The sequence below is a fragment of the Ambystoma mexicanum genome, chromosome 5q, assembly GCF_040938575.1.
Source record: "Ambystoma mexicanum isolate Mex_15411 chromosome 5q, UKY_AmexF1_1, whole genome shotgun sequence".
Classification (NCBI taxonomy): Eukaryota; Metazoa; Chordata; class Amphibia; order Caudata; family Ambystomatidae; genus Ambystoma; species Ambystoma mexicanum.
The window spans coordinates 1,292,279,264-1,292,294,662 of record NC_090933.1 but is presented as its reverse complement, the minus strand read 5'-3'; the positions used below and the strand labels follow the sequence as shown (position 1 = coordinate 1,292,294,662).

At 45.4% G+C, this 15,399-nt stretch overlaps 1 protein-coding gene across 3 annotated transcripts in view; it reads right to left on the bottom strand.

The window, feature by feature from the left end:
- IQANK1 (IQ motif and ankyrin repeat containing 1) overlaps window positions 1-15,399 on the bottom strand; it is a 1,215,835-nt gene that overhangs the window by 295,045 nt on the left and 905,391 nt on the right. For all 3 annotated transcript variants that reach the window (XM_069621882.1, XM_069621881.1, XM_069621883.1), the window contains one exon: window positions 1,213-1,305. In XM_069621882.1, the coding sequence (XP_069477983.1) occupies window positions 1,213-1,305 (93 nt within the window). The remainder of the gene's footprint in view (window positions 1-1,212; window positions 1,306-15,399) is intronic.

Below are 15,399 nucleotides of genomic sequence, written 5' to 3'. Positions count from 1 at the left end.
GGGTCTGGTCAGCCACTTGACAATTTGTCACATGAGACAAATGATGGCAATGCCTGCCAAATATCTATACATCATCCCAATCAATTGGCTTTGCCACTGCATGGTATTAAATGCCTACATATAATCTAACAACATTCAAGGTGTTCGGTACAACTTAGTATTGTAAGAAAATATGTGATGAAAGCATAAACCATTCTCTCAACGTAAAAACTGCAAAACAATTAGGTGCAAATGCTATTGAAAATAAGAACTATGCCACAGCTGTACACTTCTTGCAATACCATGACCAAAGACTTCATTTTTTTTAATTGGTAGTTACTAACAAAACTTTGTGATGGCAACTGTAAATTATCCATAAGAAGGACTTTTTTTAACAGGGATTAGTGCCTTAAAACTAAAGTTTTGATTGGGGTAAACTTGGATTACGAATTATACACATTTATGGGAGAATGGTTTGAATTTGTATGAAATTACAAGCATCTTCACTAATAGTGATTGAGTTCTGTGCCTCAAAAGCCATAAGATAATGTTCTTGTACTGCACAATTAACATAAGCGAGAATTGGAAATTCAACACTATATTCATGTTTGTCTTAATGTTTTTGCTCCAACAGGTGAAACAAGAATTTTGCCAGAGATTTTAAGCACACAGGATGTGGTCAAATGACATTTTAAAAAAGCTCTTCAGAAACAGCATTTTATTTATAAATAACCCAACCCATTGAACAAAAAAAAGGAATTGTGTAATTACCAGTTACTCATAGCTGGTTTAAAAATGTTGGAATCATCTGCTTTATGCTCATAGTTATGGGTGATAGGTTCAGATGGAGACACATTTCTAATACTGAGAAAAGGTACTCTGATCCAAGTTATGTGTTAGCACAGGTCCAACACACAGTGACAAAGATACTAAAACCTTTCATGTCCAACTGAAACTGCTGAACTGTGCAGGTTTTTCTGGAAGGGATTTTCTTTCTGGTTTTTATAAAAACGGAACTCCTAAAACAGTAAGCAATGGGGGAGCAAATTAAACAAGCAAAGTTGCAGTATTCGTTCATAGAAGGGCCAATGGGCTATCATCTTTGTTTTTAAGACAGTAGTAATATAAATGACAATTGCAATGCAGCAGTACAGCCATATAGTTTTATTTCACATAACGCAGCCGATAGTGGGATCTAACCACAATCTTCCTCGGTCTCGATTTCCTCCTCACCTGCAGGGTGAGCTCCGTCTTGTCCATGTGTTTCCTTACACATTTGTCGTGCTCTGTGATTCTTCTATTTAACTCTGCATACGCTTGCTGCAGCTGCATTGATAGGAGGTTGAGGAGCAGGTCAGAAACAGGAAGGAAGGAAGGAATGAGAACAAGTGAGAGATGTTAATTTCCTTGATCATTAAAGTGGGACAAAACAACTTTGCAATAAAGTTCCTGGAGCTGCGCAAAGGGAGTTTAGGATAATTTGGGAATACACCATTTCTATCAAGAACAGTCCTCAAAAGGCCTTTATGAATGCTTAAAGAAACGTGAGTCCTAGCAGGGGCCTTTTTTGCACAGAAAGCCATGGAAAGGCACTTCAATATTGGACTGTATTGAAACTTAATTTTCTAGTATGGATTATAACTTTCTTTTGTATTCCCACCATTAGGCATACGCAAGAGGGTGCCAGGTACAATGTACCCCAGTAATGGAACAAGAGAGGGGCAGCAGAATCACTCAAGGATTTTTCCACATGAGTCCTTTGAGGTACTGACAAGTGAAGTAGCACAAGGTGCTGCCACCTAATACTAATAGCACAGGAAGTTGGAAACTCCCGAATACAGAATATACCTAGTAGGAAGCATGCAATATATACTTATATGTACATGCATTTATGAGAAACAGCACAAATAATGCACAGTCAAACAAAGACACACAAAGTAGTCTATGTAAGGCAATTTACGCCAAGTATAAGGCATTAGTAAGGGAACATGCGAACAGCAAGTGTGTCACAGCTGCAGCATGCAACACAGAAGTAAAATAGCAAACGTGCCGTAAAGAAATGAGAACGTGGGGGAAACGTTTGAAAAAAGTGAATATAGGGTCATGTTGACATGCATATTATCACTGACATTGGGTTGAGGCCAATAGCACATGTAAATGACATGACCTGTAAGTTATTCAGTGTCTCAATGGCAGCTCGTTGAAACGGTTGGCAATGGTTTAGGTTACCAGTCTGGGCTAGCTGTTCCGTCTTGTAATTCTTTCTCTCGGGTTAAAGTTCAATCACTGTCCTTCCTCTGGAGCTTTTCATGTTTCTGCTCAGCATTAGACTACAGTTTTCTATTTTATGCTTGGCTTTACAAGTCCCAGTCATGGCTTTGCTTTAGGTCAATCGTCTGTGGTAACCATTCACTGGGGTACAGCTTTGCATAATGTCTTTTGTTCTCTGTAGCTTTGCGTCATTTAGTAATGTGGTCTGGTCTTTCTGTGGTGGGCTTCTGTAACAAAAGCTGGAGTCCAACCCCAAGATCTCCTTACTATCTCCAGTCCTGTGCTTGCTTCAGAGTGTGTCTTTTCCAGTGACTTTCTTTATCTTTGAAATTCCGACCTTCTTTCTGGAGGCTTCTTCGTTGTTTTGCTTTTAGCTTCTGGCTTCTTTTAAAGAGGCTCTTTCTGCATCCTTCTGACAGTAGATAGTCGGCATCACATCTCAGGAGTAGGAGTAGCAGCAGCAGCTTTTGTGTCAGTCTTCTCTTTCATGGAGTAGCCAGAAAACCCTTATGCTTTTCTTCATTTGGATCTCCTGCCTATTCTCTGCAAAGATTCTCAGGAGCTACCCTACATGTGCTAATGCAAGATTGACAATTTTCAGGCTGGTCGGAGCTACTTAACAGTTTTGAGATGGTCTCTGAAAAGAGTATGTTCTATACATTGAAAGAGAGTTCAAAATACTATTTTTAAAAAGGGATGGCAGGCAGACCAGAACTCTGATCTGTTTGTTAGCAAGAGGTATATATTTCTACCTACAACCACATCAGAAAAAGGGTTTCAAGCTTAAGAGCATTAGATTAGCCTCACATCTGAGATTCTCAAAGAGCATAAGAACTGAGACCCCAAGTTCTGGGGTTCAATGTTTCTCCTCTTTATCAAGTAAAAAATTAGAAACTTTAGGCTTCAAAGGCCATGACACAGCAATTCTCCTTTCAGCCCTTTTATCGAGTCTAGTTCAGAACTTTGACTTCAAATTCCTGGATTCAATGTTTCTCGTCCCAGTCTCTTTATCAAGTATAGTTAGGAAATTTGACTTCAACTTCTGCGATTTAGTGATTTACCTTTCAGTCACTTTATCAAGCATAGTTTGGAGGGTGTACTTCTTGTTCCAGGATTCAATGATAAAAGCTCTAGGAAATTTCTTCCAAGTTCCATCATGTAGCATTTCTGCTTTCAATTACTTTCTTAAAGGACTTACAAGTTCCAACATGCAGCGTATCCCCTTTCAATAACGTTATCAAATAACTCTACACAGTTACGCATTGAACACCAAATATCCATCCTGCGACTGTCTGCCCGATTTTTGATCTCCAAAATATCAGACGTTTACAAACTTCTCTTCAGTCTTGGTTCTGCTCACTGCTTTCTCTGTCTTCCAGTTTGGTGATTTGGCTCATACCTCTGAGTAAGAAAACACTTGGCAGCTCTGCACGATCCCAGCGTTGGGCATTCCGCCTCCTCATCTCCCTCTCTATCTCTCTCAATGTCTTCCAATTGCCTTTGGTGCAGTGATCATCTTGCTCTCGCTGCTACTACCAGCTGCTACTCGCAGGCTCTGTGTCGATTATCCAACACCTCACGACTGCTTGACTCGCCTTCTAGGACTCCCCATTGCTTCCTCCAATAATGTTGTGCTGCAGGTCCATCAGGACTCTCTAACTCTTGTTTTGCTAACCTCATCCAGCTTGGCTGTTCCACATCAGATAATTAAGCTCACTGAAGAAAGACGCATTTTTACATGCCATTCACATTGTCGCTGATGGGAACTCTACCACTCCTGTGAAAAAAAGAGAATGTTCCTATACATAATTACACCATAAGTACCAAAGAAATATTCTAATTCATTGATTAGAAGTATCTGTCCTTAAACTCTGCTCATATAGTCATATAGTCATATAGACCAACACTCTACTTGCAATAATCTTCTCGCAGAATGTTGTGATCAGGCTCTGCCTTATGCTATTGCTCAAGTGCATCCTCCATGCTCCTTCAAGCCTGACAAACCCTCGGACTCTCTGCATGAAATATACGACTTGGACACGACAGCTTCTCAAGTCCCTTCTAACGAAATGGGGAATCCCCTTTCAATTTCCAACGACGCACACCCTGACGTTTCTATGTTGGCGCCTGCTGTCATGCCGGAATTAGAGAAACGAGTCAGACTGTCTTTAGGCCCTCCCACTCCGAGAGCCCTCTGAATCAGCTCAATAGATGAAATCTGTCTTTTTAACAAATCAAACTACCAGTCTGTTCCCATCATCGACCTCTCTTTCTCTGCTCTATGTAAAAATCATGTTTCTCACTTACCTGTGGCCAGCTCTCTGCATCCATCAGCTACCTATGCAGACCATGAGTCAAACATGTTAGATAGGGACATAAACAAGCATCCACAGACTCTGAATGAGGTGTTAACACAAGAAGCACAAAGAGCCTTAAGTTCAAATCCTTCTCCCTGAAGTATCGACCTCTCTCAAGATCGTAACACTCCGGATATCTATTCCTTTCCGGTATTGACCCGAGTTCTCAATCTCCTAGATAAGGGACATGAGGTCACCCACTATGAGACTTGTGAAATGAAGGCAATTTTGTCAGGAAATACTCGCCAAGATGAACAAACTCGAGGGCTTCTTTTTGGCACATGAGACTGTTTTGAACATAAAATCGTCAAGGAAGCCTTCTTCATCACAGGTAACCTCTGTTTTCCGTACTTGTCAAACCGTTAACAGACCTAGTTTTACAAAATCATCTCAAACTATTGACCTTGACATTTCTGAAAACCACTCTAATCAAGGCGAGAGAGAATGTTGCTGGGGGCTCTACTCAGGTATCCGACATATGGAACTCTGTCAATATCAATCTGGCGAAAATGATGCCACTCGAGACCAACATAAAAGCCCCACAGATCCTTGCTGGAATAAACCATAGCATGGGTAGTCAAACTCCTCAAATGGATAAATTGGCGATGGATTTGGTTTCTGAACATCCCAATAGTCCGTCTGCCCTGATGGATCTGACTGAACAACTGGACAAGACCCCTGGTCAGTCCTTGCCTAACATTTCATCACTGCCAAAAGTTGCATAAAGTCCTGTGTCTTCTGGCCACTTTCCATCTAGAAGAACCAAGCGCCTAGAACACAGAGCTATGAAAAGAAGAGACAACAGAAATAGGCAAAATAAGTTATCTGATAAAACAAACTAAAAACCAGCCCATGACGAAAATAGCAGGACATAATTCCGCTGTTAAAAACATATGTAATCTGTCAAATGAGGACAAGATTATAGTCCTGAACCAATTAAATGAAGATACCAAATCTTCTGATCAGGAAAAGGTAGATGACATTTCTAAAAATGGAAAGTCTGTGCCAACTTCTAAAACAAACAAAAAAGAAGAAAACTGTACGAACAACCCCTGCACAGGGACGGGGTTGGTCTCAGAGGCACCACTGGCCTTTAAGTCAGTAGACACAATGTCTATACCTTCTTGCTTACTGAATGGCGGTAATGGCACTAAACAAGCTCAGCTGTCCAGCTATTTTGCAATGATAGCTCCCCCTGAGGATGTGTCATCAACAACTAACACAAATTACTCCTCATTGGCAGATTTAATGACGCAACCCAATAAGTCCTCCAGTAGTGAAAGCATATCCTTCTCCACTATGAGGAATTGTCCAACCGAGAACGTAAAAAACTTGGCGGTTGTTAGCATGGAATTCACTCCGACAGCAAATGCTGCTGTGAATGTGTCAGTCTTCTTGCCTGTCCCTGGAAATTTCAAAAATTCTTTGGTGGGTGAGTGACACTAAAATCAATGGATTAGCAAGAATAAATCGCTCCTTCATTCTCAATTCTTTCAATCAGATTTGTTCATTAAGAATACTAAATTCCAGGGGCGCTGTCGGACGCCAACGAAAATGGCTGCCTGACAGAGTAGCGGTGCTGACATCCACAAATCCTGTTTGAAATCCTACATATCCAGAACTCAATCCCACGCGAATTGCAGCTGAAGAGACAGCGGAAACTTCACTGGATCGGCCTACCTCGAAAAGAAACAACAGTGGCCCCCGGGACGGGTAGAAACCCACTTTGTTTAGCCAAGCCGCGGCCCGAGCGGGAGGAGCTGGCGTGGCCGCCAGCCCCTCCCCCACCGGAGTGCGGCTGATTACAGTCTGGAGCGTCGACGCGGGACACCCAAGGAGAGAGTGCGGGTGCAATTGCAAAATCAGCCCGCTGCCATCACTGGAGGGGCATGCAAGACCACACGAGAGCGGGACGGGAGCGGGCTGCCCTCCACGGCAGCCGCCATGCGCGCTGTGGGCGAGCGGCCGGCAGCCTGGGTCGAGGGTGCCCCCCCTATACACCCGGAGCATTCAAATACGCATGTGGACAGGACACAGCCCATCCAGAGGTCGGCATCTTATACCTGCGGAGCAAACGCTCGACAAGCACAAGTGGCGCTGCTGGGGGTGGAGGAGATTACAGCGCTGAGACCAAGGTACGGCTGACGAGAATACACTTGAGCGTGGGCAGGCGAGGGCTGCCCCCCCCGGCATCCGCCGTGTGCGCTGTGAGCGAGCGGCTGGCCAACCGGGTCAAGGGCGGGCTCCCCTCCTGCACCCCCATACTGCCTAATAAGCACCAGTGGCGGCCCGGCCCCCCATTAATAACTACCATGCAGAGCCCACATAAGAGAGCGCGAGACGATGGGAGAGGGCATACAGAGGGGCGACTGGCAGACTTGTTAATCTGAAAGGGGATCGAAGGACAGTGTGATCCGTAGAGCCAGTCGGCTCCTCCTCCGATAGCGGTGTGCTTGCTGCGACCCCGAAGGCAAACACCCCGACCAGCCCGTGATTTACCGGGGAATGGCAGAATCCTGTTCCCTTGAGTGGATTTGAAGGCGAGCGACCCCCTCACCCCGGTGGCAGCTGCGTGCACTACCAATCCTACCCCCCGTCAACAGGTGGGGGTGAACTGAACTGCTGCAGGCACAGTGAACATGGCTGGTAACTGACCACAGGCAACACCAAATCGCCCTTCCCCTCCACAACATCCTGCAAGAATACATCCTGGGGAGCTCGGGGGACCCTACGGCGCATTGTGGCTGGGGCTGGCAGATGGCCCAGCACATCTTGGCGGCAGCATAACATAATAAAGCCCCTCAGCACAACTACAAGAGAAGCACAAGACTGCAAAACGACTTATTACAAGGGCTGGTAGACTGACCTTAAGATACAGCTTAAATCACACCCAATATGCCCAAAGGCAACAAACACAACCGGAAGGGGCCCATGGATGTGTACACGAGTACCAATACGGGGGACCAAACAGCTGGATCCTCGCGGGCCACCGCCCCAGAGCCCAAGAGGGGACTCCCCGGACTCATATATGGTGGCACTGCAGAGCGGATTTGCCGCAGTAAACTCGAAACTGGATGAGATTGGCACCACCATTACATCCATTAAGGCAAATCTCCAGCAAGTGATTGCACGAGTACTAGAAGCGGAGAACGGGATAAGCACAGTCGAAGACACTGTGGCTACCCACGGCAAGGACATGGAAATCATCAAGAAGCACCTGAAGGTAATACAGATGAAATGTGAAGACTTGGAATCGAGGTCCCGTCGTAATAATATCAGGGTGGTGGGACTGGCGGAAATACAAATCAATGTCCCAATGGAAGTCTTCATGGAAGAAGTAATCCGGCCAGTGCTCCCGTACGCACAGCTTTCGCAACAGTTCCTGATTCAGAGGGCGCACAGAGTCCTAACGCCTCCCCCGAAAGCTGGCGCACCACCTTGCACAGTCGTAGCCCGCATTCTTAACTACCGAGACAGGGATGCAATCCTTCGGCTGTCCCGGGAGAAAGGGAACTTAACAAATGACTCCGCAAGGATACACATCTATCCCGACTTCTCAAATGGGGTACAGGCGGCACGCCGCAACTTTGACCAAGTCAAGAAAGCGCTGCGAACAAGAGACATCCCCTATGCAATGATGTACCCCGCCAAGTTGCGCATACAATATGCTGGCAAGATGCACTTTTTTGAATCCCCCGAGGAAGCCATAGGGTATATTAAATGGAATATCCCCCCAACAGCGAACGAAAAGGACCTGGTACCGGGACGCAAAAAATGAGACCAGAAGAGGAGGCTGAGAAGAAACAGAAATATGCAAATTCTGCATATGCGAAGACACAGGTGCGGCGGCCCTCAAAGCAGTCTGGTTGGCAGACGGAGGGGGGAGTATGACCGTACAGAGCCACCCATCAGTTCAAAGATTGAAAAGTTCAATGGGTTTTCCACCGTCCAGTAGGAGGGATCGTGAGGGTGGGGAACGGGGAGGAAGTTGGGCCTGTTGCCCAGGAAAAATAAACAAGAAGCAATCTCGTACAATCGGACCACGAACATGTATCTGGAAAAGTCAGCAGGATGTGGTCAGAGGAAGAGACGGAGCGCAACAACAAATAAAAACTGTTCAGTATGGCACTAGAAACACCTCAGCGGAGAGTGAGGCTGCGGCATACTTATGACAATACAACTGAGGATACAGATGATGGGGGTTAGACTACTCACATGGAATGTGCGGGGTCTGGCACAACTAATAAAAGGAAGAAAGATACTCGCATACACATCCCGCCATAAGGTTGACATATTATTCTTACAAGAGACTCACGCTATCAAGAAAATTACAGACACATTCGCACGAAACTGGGGTCACATGAAAGCAGCAACAAACTATTCCTCTATGGCGCGAGGGGTCCTCACAATAATACACAAGAGAATGAACTTCCAAATGTCCAAAGAGCTGGCTGACGAAGAGGGTCGCTATGTCATTATATGGGGTCAGCTGCATAACCGGGAAGTTATAATGGTCAACACGTACAGGCCAAACACAGACAGCCCCGAGTTCTGACTCCGCATCATGGAACTAATATCACCAATTGGTACAGCAAATGTGATCTGGGGTAGTGACCTCAACCTAACCCTAGACCCCGAGATGGACCGATCCACGGGAAACCGCAGACCAACTACCAGAGCGGCACTCACGCTCAAGCAGGCAATGGTCACCATACCCATGGCAGACATATGGAGCGAACAGCACCCCCCTTGAGCGGGACTACACTTTTTACTCAGGGGTACATGGCACCAGCTCGCGAATAGATTACTGGCTGTGCTCCCCCGAACTGATGCCAGTGCTCTATCCTAACACATACGCTGTCGGACCACGCCCCGGTACTCCTGAGAATGGTACCCAAGAACTCGGAACATACCACCCGCACATGGCGCATGCCACCGGACCTGCTAAAATACGAATCAGTGATCGAACCACTAAGAACAAAGATAGAAGACTTCTTTAGTCACAACACTGTCACAGTACCGACCCTGGGTTCGGTGTGGGAAACGTTCAAGGTGTGGCTGAGGGGCCAACTAATGGGGACATCATACGGCGCCCTGAGGGAAATAAGGAAAAAACTATCACAGACAGAACGGGAACTAAAGGACCTTGAGGCCCAACAAACCGCATCCCCTGGGAAGGAGCGGCTGCAAAAACTACCAACCCATAAGGGCACGAAAAATATGGTGAAGGGAATAAGGCGAGTAAGGCAATGGCAACCCTTACCATAACCGAACAGGGATCAAGATACATCACCAGTATCCAAGACGGGGATGGGAATATAAAGGCAGCTCCACATGAAATAAATGAGGAGTTCCAACGGTTCTACCACAAACTATATGCAAACGCAGACACAGTTACCCAGGAAGACCACCTAACATACATGGCCGCTTTCCCAACACCTACATTAGGGGACGAAGAAAGATCGATGCTAGATCTCCCGCTAAAAACCAAAGAAATCGAACAAGCCATTTCGGACCTTCATTCAGGTAAAGCCCCTGGGTCGGACGGCATCCCGCTCGACCTATATAAGGTACTGCCCCGAGACTATTGGAAATCAGGGAGGAAGCACTCGAGGGAGGAAAATTACCCGGCACTATGGGAGAAGCTAATATAACTGTCCTCCTTAATCCCCAAAAACCCAGCATCATACCGCCCATTGTCACTGATAAATTCAGATGCAAAAATCTTTGCGAAGGCGGTGGCAAATCGACTGCTCCCGCACATGAATAAACTAATTCACACTGACCAATCCGGGTTTATCCCTACCCGCTCAACTACACTGAATCACGGAGATTCTTTGCAATAACATCACAGTTATACCCTAAAGCCAAGGCAGCTGCAGTTACGCTGGACGCAGAAAAAGCGTTTGATTCCGTATCATGGAATTACATGTTTGCGATACTAGACAAGATGGGGTTTAGGCCAGTATTTAAGAGATATATCTGCATGTTGTACAAGAACCTGTAGCAAGGGTGAGAACTAACAACACATTGTCATTTCCCTTTGAACTGGGCAGGGGCACCCGTCAAGGCTGTCCACTATCCCCTCTCATATTTGCACTCACAATTGAGGGTATGGCAGCTAAGGTCAGGCATGAGCACATGTGTAGGGGCATTCGTATCAGAGGGAACCCCCAACTACTGTCCTGATGGTGTACGTCAGGCACCCGGAAGTACACCTACCACCAGTAATACAGGAAATAAATACATTCTCTGAGTACTCCGGCTATAAAATTAACCAGACAAAATCAGAAATAATTCCACTCACGCCAACTACGGAACAATCCCCCGCCACTGCGTCATTTAAATGGTCCCCCACAACAGCATGCCACCTGGGAAAAACAATGTCCACCGACAAGCAGACCCTTTATGCTAAGAATTATGAGCCATACCTGAAACTCCTGGAACATAAACTGGCAGTTTGGAGCAAGCTTCCGATCTCCCTATATGGCCGTGTGGCCCTGCTTAAAATGGTAGTAGTGCCCAAACTGTTACACTTGTTTTTCGGGATACACATTTGGCCGGGCAGGGACTTCTTCCAAAAGCTGCAGAAACTAGCAGTCAACTTTGTATGGCCGTGGAAGTCAGTGCGACTAAAATGGTCAAGACTAAGCGAACAATATGAAACTGGAGGTCTGACAGCCCCTGACTTTGTATTATACTTCCATGCGGCACAGGCACACTTTGCAAAATACTGGGGGGAAATGGCAGATATCCCCAAGACTAAAAGTTAAACACCCAGGGGGGAACAATACAACTGCAAACATTGATTTAATATGCACTATAGGAAGGATGTAAAGATGTGCAACCAACTGGTCTATTTTGCTTTATTCTCTCTGCTAATGTTTTGTTTTGAAGTATATTGTACTCAACAGCAAAAAATAAAGGTTTTAAAAAAAAGAATACTGAATTCCGATGATATTGATTGGGTTACATTGGGCCTCATTACGAGCTTGCTGGTCCGGATACAACTGTAACGGTAAGCATGCAGGTACCGTTGTATCGGGACCGGCAAACTCAGAGTTGTGCTTGCGAGTGCCTTTCATTCCTCCAGGTCTGACCTGGCGGAATGAAAGGCACCTGCGAGCACAGCATGTCGGATGCACTGGCACCGTTATAAACGGATCCGGTGCATCCAACCTCTCCATTCCCATTGAGCCCTATGGTGCTCAAATGGGAATGGGGAACCATTTTTTCCGGCGCCCAGGAATTACCGTAATGACCTGATAATTGCCCATTGCTGGCTGCCGAAAAAACAATTAATACCGGCGGCAGCAGTGCCTGTATTACAGGCATGGCTACCGCCATCCTCGTAATGAGGCTCATTTTCCTTGAAAAACAATAATCAAATGATTTTTCAATTCCACTCCACCATCATTACCAAATTAATTTGGAACATAGAGCTGACCTGATGCAATTAGGTCTTGATCCCAATATGATCAACTCAAAAGAAGAGGGCACTGCATTTATAGAGACCCACGAAAAAGCAATTGAGGTACCTAAAACCACAAAGATAACTAAAGCAGCTGCCACACTTCCTACTGCCAATATCCTTAATCAGCCCTCTTCCTTGGTCAGCACTGTTCAGGACTGGTCCTGGGTCGAACCTTTAATGAAAACGATCCTATCCATCAAACAGGGTAATCTACAATCGTAGCCTCAAAAATCAAAAAAACATGGAATTCTTGTGTGTTTAAAAAAGTACATTCTTGGTTTAACTCAATTGACAGTAGTCATAAACCTATTGTAATTCTCACTCAAGAAACCATGAAATTGCAACACTTCCACTTGAAAGGTTACAGAGCCTTTACTTCACCAGCTATTATGGGTCTATTAAGCAAAACTTCTGGGGTACTTGCGATTTTCATTGACAACAATCTGAAAGTTAAAACTAAAATGATTGCATCTTTTGAGGAACTATTGGTGAGAGAACTAACTTTTCAGAATGCAAAAAAAACTACTTTCCTTGTCATGAGCTTGTACTGGAATCCTATATAAATGTCCTTATCTGTAATCTTTGGCCATTTGGATACCATTCTAGATGATGCCTTTGTGCCAAAACCACATTATGTGGTGATCATAGGTGGGTACTTTAATTGTACTTGTGTAAGCAATATCATTCCAGGGGGCAACGATGGGAAGTCTTTCTCTTGGAGTGTGTCATGATGCCTACCCCCGGAGCACCAGGCCAGGCCACGCACCCCCGGGAGCAGGCATCATGGCCCCGGGTAAAAGCCCAGCGGCCCCTTGTAGGGGCTCTTTGGACTCTGTCCTGGCGCCGTTGGTGCCAGGTTCATGTTGGACATCAGTCCTGGCGCCATAGGCGCCAGGCTCATTTTTGGAAGGTGTTTTGTGCACTTACCTGATGCAGACCATGCTGCAAGATTCAGGCCTCCCTGAGACCTGAAAGGGACTATTTTTTCATTGGGACTATTTTGCCACTCGGGCGTGGCCAGGGAAGGATACTTACCTGGAACTACTTTGGGGGCTATTTAACCACGCCCAGACAGTAGCTCACGCTTCGCGTTGTTCTGCATCCAAGCAGCTGAACGCTCACCGTGTCTGCTCCTGCATCTGATCTCCAGCCACCCCCACCTCGATCCTGGAACACCTGTAAGGAAAGAAGAGAAGAGAAAGGTGAAAGACAAGAATTTTACCAAACTTCTTACCTGCATCCGGAACTTCCACGCCAGCGTTCCTGAGAAAAGACTTTCATTTAAAAGCACTGCGTTGCTCGCTGCAGCGCCGCGCTTCACTCACCTGTCCTCGGGAGTTCTTCTGGCTCCACCGCGACTGTCTGCACCGGTCGCCACATCTCTGCGCCTAGGGGAGAGAAGAAGAGACAAAAGGTGAGCAGAAGGAACATATGAGGAAAGCCTAATTTTCCGCCATAACACTTAACGGTCTTCTGTTGGTGGACCATTCCTCATTTCGGGTCGGCGCCGCTTCGTTGGCAGGTACCGCACCCCGGCCCCTATGGGGAAAGGACAAAAGACATTACTGCAGGAATATAAAGACATTAAGAGGGATCGCCCCCATCGCTAACTCACCTGAGTTTACCATCGGCAATTCAATCCCTCAACGCATCGCCTTCATTCTGCATCTGAAATAAAGGACAGATCATAGGTTAGGAAGGCAACAGAAAAGGAGGCTCAACACTTGAACTTTTGTAATCTTCATACTTACGGCGTTCCGCTCAGAAAAGTCAAGTGGATTTTGCCAGCGCCATTCTGAAAACCAGTGAAGTAACTGGACTAACACGCGCCCCTGCACCAGAAGCAGGATGGAGAGTTCATCCTTTCAAACCATAAGGTGAGCTTCAACCGGGGATTTCGGAGGAAGTTAGAGAAGAACGAAGGGGGGGAGCAAGCACACTATTCTGCAGACTGTTAATCCCCTTTCTCATCTGCAGAAGGATATTCCTACGGGCCAGACAAGCAAGATTTGAGGGTCCTGTTCAGTCGGTGTTCCGAGTTCTGCGCATCACGCTCGAAGAGGCCACAGCAACCCAGACTAGACCAGCGCCTCCGTGGAAGTCAGGTGAGCGTTACAGAGTGGGACATCCACATGGTGGTGTCAAATGACAACACACTCAAATTTACGTGGCATAGAGGAGCAGTGATGATTATCAATCCTCGGCTAGGTGACCACATGACTATCAGTCTTAATGTGAACATACAACATAGGACTCATGAAATAGTACCGGTACTGTCGCTACCTGAATTTGAGCAACATGGTTTATCCCTTTGATGGAACACCAAATTATGTCCTCAGCTGACAACCTCACTCAGGAGACAAGCACTGAATGAGGTTGGTGCTCAGACTTCTATGTTAGACTTGCAAAGAGTGGAGAACTACAACAATGAGATCATTAAAAACTTTCTTGACAACTTTGTCAAAAATAATCGAGTCCTCACTGCCCCCAATATACACACTTACAAACTAGCTGTTCTAAATCTAGAACGGGACAAAAACAAAACACTAAGGGCTCTTTGTGCTCTGAAACGTATAAACTCACAGCATCTAAAACAAAAGAATAAGATTAATCAAAACTACAAGAATAAAATTAAATCAATAAAAATTCAGATGAATAAAGCTGACAATCAAAAAATGATTAAACAGCTTTGTAAACACAATACTAAATCAATTTGGGCACTGATTAGGGACACCACCAACCCCATGGCTGCTGCAATGGACTCTTCAATTTCAGCCGAGACATGAGTGGACTTTCTATCGCTGAATTATAAAATACCTCTTGTATACACTGACGTTTTGAAATTGGATCTTGACAAATCAATAAGGGGGCAGTGCCAATGGATCCAGGAGGATGTTCAGTGGGCTATATCTAAGATGAATTACTCCAAAGCAGTGGGTCCCGATGGCATTCTGTCTGGTGCTCTGAAATCTGATCCTGAGATTTGGGCCTCAATACTTAAGATCAAAAAATACAAGCTCATATTCAAATTTAAATGGGTGCCAGAATCATGGTTCAAATCCATAATAATGGTGATTTTTAAGAAGGGCAATTCAACAAATCCCTCAAATTATAGGCCAATTGCCTTAATGTATGCTTCTTCAGAAGTATTTTCCATTCTTATTCTCAAGGATCTCGAAAAATATATTCACAATCACGACATACTTTCACGATTTCAGATAGGATTTTGTAAAAAACATGGACACTGCCCTTAATGAAACCATCCTATCTTATTTACTTGAAATGACGAAGATCCATGCAAATGGACCTATATATCGC